We start from the raw sequence: 9,175 nt of genomic DNA on the forward strand, positions 1-9,175 counted from the left end.
CCAATAGAATAGTGATATAGAAGAGAAAATATTATTAAAAAAAGAATAAGGAAATGCTCAACAGAAGACAGACCTATTAGATTACATGATAATATTAAATATTATTTATCACTTGTAAATTATATTTGACCTCAGATGTTCACAAACTATTATCATGATGTGGGTTTTTTGTGTGAATTGCAACTTCATTTACTTAAAACTTGTAGACTTTTATAAACTCTGGATTAAAGGGGAACTTTGTAGTTTTGGAGAAAGAATTCAAACTAATCATTTTAATATTGACATTATTATTGAGGCAATATTACAAACTTTGTTCTATAAGTGAAAAAATAAGCTGTTCTCAGAGGAAAACAAGGTCCCAGAACACGGTTTGGAGATAGAAGGGTGGCAGAGTCCGCCACATGTAAACAAAGTCAAACAGTATAAACTGTGTTGTCCTCTAAGGTCAGTTTGTTTATTCTAAACCTGAAAACAAAGAGAGTTTCTCTGCTCATTAACATTTCTTCCACAAAACCGCAGACTGCTCCTTTAAGTCTAATACATTTATGAAATTATGAAAAGCATCCATCTCATCCATCTTCTTTCTCTCTTTCTGTTTTATTCATGTGTTCCTCCCTGTTTGGGATCTTCATGCTATTTTCCTGTTTTACCACTCGATGGCGCTGTTGCCATGTTTGTATATCTGCTCTCGACTCCAGCGAGCAGAGAGGAGCAAATGTTCAGTTTATGTGTTTATCCACACTTTCTTCTCTACCTTTGGGTCAGAGGTTAAGATTATTCTTGAGGATATTTGTCGGGCTGCTCAGTTTCCACACATGAAGAAACAGGTTTACTTTTCACTGGATTGGGTTGAAATGTGTCCTGAACATTCAAGACACCCTGCGGTTCAATTACAGCGTGTACATATTTACATGTGTTGCTGAATGTTTACAGTAATAAAAATAAATAAATAACAGGAAGTCTGTCTTCACCTGAACGGAGAATCTGTCATTTTCAAAACATTAATATCTCGAATGGTTTTCACTTTCTTGCAACAATTAGCCGGTCATCATTGCAGCAGGTACATTTAGTACAATACAATAAAAATATAAGGGCAAATAAAGAGGCAATAAGAAACAACAAAGTATTATATACAATATGCAACAAAAACAACAGAATAGAAGGTTCCTAACAGTAGAATATAATAAAATGCTTTGGTAGTTATGAAATAAAATACAAATAAAATATTGAGGTAAATAAAATTAAATGTTGAGGTAAGGTGCAAGTTTATGTACAGAAATAATATAAAGCGCAGTAGTTATGTGTGTGTTTTGTGTTTTGTTATGTGAGCGCTGTGTATCCTGATGGCACCAGGTAGGAATGATTTCCTGTGCCTTCAAGAAATCCTCAGGTAAAATACCAAAACCTGATGTTTTGTATTGTTTCATTACCACCACTGGATGCTTGGTGCTATGTGTTCTGGCTGTTAGGTGAGCTGGTGGTTTCAGGTGCCTGTGAGAGCAGAACTTCTCAATTGGACCTGTTCTTGTGTGTTCGGGCTTTGTTCTGCTCTTGTTATATAACAGTGACGTAACACTGTCCCCTGGTCCTCTCTGTATGTCCTCGGCCCTCCAACCTGTCAGACACCTGTACGTGAGGTCAGCGGTGTGTCTGTGTGAAGGCTCACCTGTGTGTCTGCTCTGAGAGCTGAGCAGGTGAACTTTGATCTCTGAGCGGCGCAAACTGCACACAGTGACGTCAGGGTGCGTTTTTCTGGCTGGTTACGTCAGCAGCTGCGTGTTGTTGCAGAGTCACTGCGACTGTTCGACTGTAAACAAGCTGAAGAAAGCTCGGCCTCTCCGTCCGTCCGTCCTCCGCCTCCGCTGTCAGACACAACCTGTATGTACCTGTGAGAGACGTCGTGGTTCGGCTCTGAACGTCCCTCCGCGCTGTTTTAACAAAGGAACAGGTCTTTATTTATCGCGGAGACACGAACACGGAGCTAGCCGTCCGAGCTAGCCTGTCAGTCCCCTTAGCGTACCTTAGCCTTCGCTAGCCTCACTGGCTAGTCAACATCTGAGGGCCTGTGGCGAGAGAAACACCCTTTATGCCCTGTGTTTGTCTCTCTTTACTGCGACCAGGATATCCTGAACCGTGAGTATCTCATCCAGAATTTTATTTGTCTCTAAAATGTTCAGAAAACGACCCTCTGTGGGCAGCTAGCCTGTTAGCTTAGCAGCTAAAGCTGCTTGCTAGCATTAGCCAACAGGGTGGGAGTGCCTATGAAATCAACTGTTTACAAAGCAGCGGTTCATGTTGTCGCTGCGGGTTTGTTGAGGGATTAATGAGTTTAATTAACAGATCATACCGATGTGTGATTATCTCTCATCGGTTTGATAGTTTAACTGCAGTTTAAACACATCTCGTGTTATTTTTAGCTCCAGAATCATCAGCTCGTCCCTCACATGCTGCCTGGTAAACAGATCGGTACATGAGCAAAATGCCAAACAACGCGTCAGTCACCATCTCTGTTTCTACTGGAGATCACTGTGAGCTTCTCCTTCTATTGAGCCTTTAGATATGGGACTCGTCTGTAACTGCCGCCTTCATATTGTGGTTGTGGACACCTGTCAACAAAGAAACTGTAGCCTGAAGCTGTCAGAGTTCAGACAAGTTAGTTTCAAAATGCAACATATTACAAGTTACTAAGGATGCACGATATATATCAGATCGATAAATTATCAGCCCGATAATCAAAAATGTACATTATCAGCAGGGTTGCTTTTGTCGAGACACAGTAGGTGGCGGAATGCCAATTTATTTTATATTTGTGAGCCGCTAATAAAAACAGAGAAGAAGAACAAACACACTGATGTCACGGTCAAAACGTCAAACTGCTTCACCAGTGTGGAGCCACACACGTCGTCATCACAGCTGGAATATCTTAAAAACCATCTTTGCTCACTAGATTTGGGCCTTTCTTACACTCAGGTGTGCGTATATACTACAGGTTAGCAATTGGTTTTAAAAATATACAAATTTTATTGGTTATTTTATCAGTATCGACAAGAGTCGAGCAGTTACAGGTTATTGTATCAGCTGAAAAAAATCCATGTTGTGCATCTTTACCAGTATTTTAAACTAATACATAGAACAGCTAAATAGCAGAGATCTTTTCAAATAAAGGAATAGTCTTGGACACAGTGATGAGCAGACAGATGGAGGATCACAGTCTGATAATATGAGACGGGAATACATATTTTTAATTGTAAGCTCAGTCATATATAACACGACAGACGTATACCTTCTAAAATGTAGCCTGTAATGACACGACAAATATCTCTCTTTATTTTAGTCCACAGAACATTAATACATGGTGTGATTTAAGAATGTTAATTGAAGTGCGCTCTGAGGATCAGGCTTCATCATCAGGCTTCATCATCAGGCTTCATCATCAGGCTCGTTTCAGTCACACAGACTGAACACAGAACTTACAGGCTCGGCTGTATTAAACACACACTGTCTATATAATATGGATTCTTAAAAAAACAACATTAAACCCCTTGATTTTGGTCTGTAACGTGGATTGTAACACGTTTCTTGCATTAACATTATATATTACGCTGTTACTGATAAAAGAAATATATTAGTGGAACGTGTTGCTTTTGTAACACGTCATCTCCGACACTGGTGACTGTAGATTAATTTGTATTTCAGTTGTGACTGACTGTTGTGTGTTTGTGTTGCAGCTGGGTGGCTGGTCGGAGCAGCCTCCTCCAACCATGGAGGCAGGAGGGAAAGACTGTGAGGAGGAAACACTGCAGACAGCTTTTAAAAAGCTGAGGGTTGATGCCGAGAGGTAAATATCTGCTAACTGTTCTGATCGGACCACTGACTTCTTCATCGCACTCTTGTCTCTCTCGTTCTGCTAATCGACACACTCAGTCGATGTCCTCGTTAATGACGTGTTTTTAAGTGTTATCACAGTCAAACTCGACATGAGCTGGAAAATGTTGGTTAACAGTTTGACTCCATAAAGGTCGCAGTCGCACCGAGAGGTCACAAGAAACTGGCTACCAAACCAGTTTTTCCACATCTAGACACAAGTGCATTCATATAAAATGGGAGGTGTTTACAGCATCTGACCAGTGACAAACAAGGACAAGTCTATTGGCAGCAGAGTGGAATATGTTCTATATTAGAGCAACTTTACTATCAGACAAATAGAATTAGTTCGGTCTACAAGTAAGATGGTTACAGCTGCCAAACGCAGGAAGGAGAGCTGTCAAAGAACATTCACCTCAATAATATGTTGCTTAGATGTATTCAGGAAGTACAGAACCCCCAGACCCCTTTTATAATCTACAAAACTTCAACTTTTTAATAATTTAATCCAGTTTGAATAGACCTCAGATGTCTTTTCTGTTCTGTGCTGTTATCACCTTCAAAGTTGAAAAAGGAAAATGAACTCTGCCCCCGTAATCAGTTTTACTCGCGTATCTTCATTCAGTCCTCGTGTCGATCGCTGCCATCCTGTAAATGTCCTGCTGGCTTGGTATTCTCTCATGTTTCCCCTTTTCTTTACACTGGCCACTGCAAGAAATCTTGGAGTTTGACAACTGAAATCATAAGTAGTTCTTGCTGGTTTAAATCTCCTACAAAGCAGGTCCAGACTGTGAACATGTCTTTACTGAGAAAGTATTTTCTAATATTTACTACCTGCTAACAAGCAGCTTTCATAATTGGGGCCATTAATCTCTGAGACTGATGAAGGCCAGTGATCGTACAGAAGTGATTTACAGATACTGGCAGCTTTGTTGCTCAAGTAACCGCTAACTGCTGCCAAATGTAGCTAGTAGGTAGCTAGTTGGGCCAACAGGTCGGCTACAAAGCAGGTCCAGACTGTGGAGGTCACACAGCAGAGTTAGGTTAATGCTATTCTGTTCCAGTTCCAGTTTCTGCGTCATGACCAGTTTCCAATCTCTACCTCTGCTGGAATGGTCACTTGATTCTTCTGTATCTGAACTTAAATCAGATCTCAGTTGATTCAGCGCATTTATAGCCATATTCAGGTTATAAGACAGCCAGAGAATGGATGTGTGTGTTGTTGTTGCGGAGGGCTCGGTGGTTATTAACACACTTGCTCCAGTAAAGTTCCTAAAAGTTGATGTGTTTCTCTCCTCCTTCCAGTTTACCCGGAGCTGTGAGTGTTTCAGAGGCGTTGGCTCCGAGAGCAGCATCACGCGCTTGTCTTGACTCCAGCGGAGCGAAGCCCAAACTCAGCTGCCCGAAGGACAACTGGCACGGGTAGGTAGAGGTGGTCGCTGCTCTGCTGGTAGACCTGTTGCATTGTTTAACCTAGAGGATGTGATGAAGTGGGCGGTGTCTTGGTCTCAAACCACTGCGTTACAAAGCCGTGCTCTTGTTATATTAATTGTGCTGTTTTGACAAAAATTGTGACAGTTTGACGTTATTAAAACTTCAGTCAGAGAAGACAGGGCGGGTTTTGTTCTGTTGCTTATCGAGTCATCTGACAATTGAACAAACATATAAAACATTTTGTAAGTGGCTCATCAGACATTTTAGACACAGGTTATGATAAAATGCTCCACAACACATTACACTGTATGTTCTTCAACCAGTCATCAGCTTTATCTGGTGAAGTACAAAACAAGTTATGTGTGTACAATGAATATGTTGTTAAGACTTTTATAGGCTGTAAAAACTGACCTATGAGCTATTTAAGAGCAGAAACACCTGCTGACAGACGCCGGCAGAATTAAGCTTCTCCAAAGACGCACGTAATGCCACATAAATATGTTGTATATTCATTTTGGTAGTTATGACGAGATTTTGACTCCCAGTCTTAATAACCAGTCCGGCCAGAGTCGGCGGACGACCAGCACCATGGTGAGGGAAACGGGATGTAATGCACAGTCCTATTGGCTGGCTGCATCAGGAAAAACACAACTTTGCCAACACAAATAGCAACTAAATGTTGTGGACACTTCACAGCAGCCCATCAGTCAATATTCTGTATTTTAAACCCAAGTTTCTCTGTGATCTCTCATCTTAAATATCAATGCAGTCACTCAACAGCTGTTTTCTGTAGCCTGAATTCTTCTTGTTGTTGTCTGACGACGTTGTGACTAATGGTTGAGTCAGCTGGGCTGTCTCCCACTCATCAGATGGCAGCTGTGATGCAGTTGTGTTGTTTGCCAACAGAGAGGAATAAGAAGAAAGAGATTTATCTGTTTTCATGTTGTTCTGGTGTTTCACGTTGGGCTGACGATCACACGTCGCTGACGATGAAGTCTGATCAACTCAATAGACTCAATTTAGTTGAAGAAAGAAACTGATGACAACGAAATGTTTGATGTTTTTCCATCTTTGTTTCTCTCTTCAGCTGTATGAGGAAAACCTCTAGAGGAGCGTCCAGAACCCAGCGGCGCCGCAGGTCCAAGTCCCCCATCCTCCACCCTCCAAAGTTCACCTACTGCAGCAGCAGTGCAGCGTCCGCACTGTCGCCCTCTAGTGGCTGCCTGAAGCACCAGCGCCTGGCGGTGCCCGAGCCTGTGGAGCCTCGTCCCACGGTCGATGGAAGAATGGCTTCCTCTGTAGCCATCCCAGCCCAGAAAGAGCTCTGTTCTTCAGGCACTCCCGGCCACATCTCCCCTCTGGTTTTTGGATCTCGCGCTGGGTATAAGACACAGATTGAAGCTGTGGTTTCCTCTCAAGAGATCCCCACTGTTATTACTACTGTGGCACCAGCAGCCAGGCAGGATGGAGATGCCCAGTCGAGCGAGGAGAGCGGCCCAGAGAAAAGTGCCTGTGACGGAGCAGAGTCTGGACCAGGAGCACCTCGGTTATCTGGACCTGCGGAAGCCGCCGACTTCCGAGCTCTATCAGAGCTCCACAGCAGCGGCCCGGAAGACGGTCCCCAGGTTCCCTGCTCCTGTGCCTGGAGGAAAAGCTCAGATTCACAGAAAGAGAGCCGGCAGGAGGCTGAATGTCAGTGCCAGTCCAGTCATCAGGGCTGGGCTGGCGTGGAGGTCTACTCCTTCACTGGGCTTCGAAACGTCATCTCAGAGTGCGAGAGGAGCCTGCCGAGCCACGAGGACGCCTCCAGAACTCTCAGCACCAGCAGTAACGCTGCCACAGCTGCGTCACCATCATCACTTTCGTCGGGTTCCCCTCGCTCCTGCTCGGAGCAGGCGCGGGCCTACGTTGACGACATCACAATAGAGGACCTTTCTGGATACATGGAGTATTATCTCTACATCCCCAAGAAGATGTCACACATGGCTGAGATGATGTACACTTAAATAAAGCAAGAATTATTATTATATCATAAGGAAATAAGTGGTAAAGAGGTTTCTTTTCTGTTGTTGAGGGAAACGGTGGCCTCGAAGGAATGTCAGTAGTGGGTAGAAGAACCGATCAGGCATGAGAGTTGTGATTTAAATATACAACGTTAACTGATTTTAACCCAGGATGAAATGTTTCCATTGTCCCCGCTCTGTTTGAACCCCCTTTACTAGAACTGACAGAATCAGATCATCGCAGACTACTTCTCATTAGTTTTGACATTCAGACTTTTTTTTTGTGCTGTTTAAGTTTAATTTTCAGTTACTAAATGAAGTTGCCAAAGCTCTTGGTGCAGGGTGTCGCTGACGGAGATAACAGCAGGAACATGCAAACTTGTGATGCCAAGTGTTTGTGGTGTTGTGACCTTGAACGTCACCTGTCTGGATTTCATTCTTCACTCAATAAAGAAGCAAACTGTGTTTGTTGGAAAGTTTGTCACCGAGTCTTCAGTCAAACTAGATTCACAACAGCTTCTATCAGACATGTTCAACCTGCGGCCCTTTAACAGCCTCATTCTGGCACTTTGTCATTTGTGTCTGTTATGTATGTTACTCAGAAAAAAACACTTTTATTCCACTGAAAAGTTTTAACCCAGGCCGTCGAAGTCGGGCGGATTTATGGGAATCAAACCAAAAACTGACCTCTAATATTAAACAAGGTTAATTGTTTTTTTCTTTGTACTTTTGTACAAGTTTCTTTTTCAATTGTTAAAACAAAGCAGAGACAAAATAAAAGAATGCTTAACACATTAAACTTAATTTATAAATATTAAAAAACATTATAGAGCAATAAAACACAGATTGTTATTTGTGGTTATTAAATCAAACTGTGGGGGAGCTGGGTATTGATTAGGAATCAACAAATGTGTTTTTTTTGAGAGGCAATACAGATTATTTCTGATCAATGAGACAGATGATTGATGATTGCAACCAGTAATGGAATGTAACAAAGTACATTTATTCAAGAACTGTGCTTAATAACAGTTACTTCACTTGAGTATTTCCATCTTTAAAAAACAAAAGCCACAACAAACATTTGAAACAGCAGATGAAACATTTTAAGAACAATTTTAAGAACCAACAATTGAAGATTCAACCCAATTAAAACTATTGTTACAGCTTTGACCCAAAGTAGGAAGCCTCCTGATGATGGACGACACTGACAGAGGATACTCTGATACTCCGAGTTCATTTTAGTGCCTGTACTCTATTACTTTTACTGGAATAAACAAGTTGAACAAGAGTTTGTTTTTATAACTGTATCTGAACTTCTACTGGAGGACAGATCATGAGGACTGTGGACACGTCTGCATATTTGTAAGCAGAGATGATTTTTGAGTTCTTTGGGATTGTTGGATTTGTCGGTAGAGATGCCACCTGTCCCGTTTTTCCCAGACTTGTTCTCTTTTTTCAACAGCTCCATAACAAACATAACATGATAAGATATTAGAAACATTTTCTTATTTATGACTGATCAGAATATTATGTCACTGACCTCCTCATGCAGTTCCCATGAGTGTGATTGAATCAGAATCAGAATCAGAATTCCTTTATTGGTCCTGCAAACGGGGATATCTGCGTGTCACAACAGCCTAAACAATAAACATGAATAAAAGTACAACATAAACAATTTATAATAAAAAGGTAAGAAATAGATTCTTACATACTGGGGCACTAGTACATACATAATATGTACTAGTGCCCCACCCCTTTCTGTGACATCATCTCCAAGAAGTCATCATTTACATTTAATTGAATTTAATTCATTTTATGTTAAAAGTACAGAACAGAAATCAGTAACACTTGAGCTGAGGTGTCCAAATTACCTG

At 41.7% G+C, this 9,175-nt stretch overlaps 1 protein-coding gene across 1 annotated transcript; it reads left to right on the forward strand.

Annotated features, from left to right (window-relative positions):
• Positions 1-1,613: 1,613 nt before the first annotated feature.
• oser1 (oxidative stress responsive serine-rich 1) lies at positions 1,614-7,777 on the forward strand. Its single transcript, XM_030421400.1, has 4 exons — positions 1,614-2,133; positions 3,729-3,838; positions 5,170-5,286; positions 6,386-7,777. The coding sequence occupies exons 2-4, from the start codon at positions 3,762-3,764 to the stop codon at positions 7,302-7,304; spliced, it is 1,113 nt and encodes a 370-aa protein (XP_030277260.1). The 5' UTR covers positions 1,614-2,133; positions 3,729-3,761; the 3' UTR covers positions 7,305-7,777.
• The last annotated feature ends 1,398 nt before the right edge of the window (positions 7,778-9,175 follow it).

The sequence above is a fragment of the Sparus aurata genome, chromosome 6, assembly GCF_900880675.1.
Source record: "Sparus aurata chromosome 6, fSpaAur1.1, whole genome shotgun sequence".
Lineage (NCBI taxonomy): Eukaryota > Metazoa > Chordata > Actinopteri > Spariformes > Sparidae > Sparus > Sparus aurata.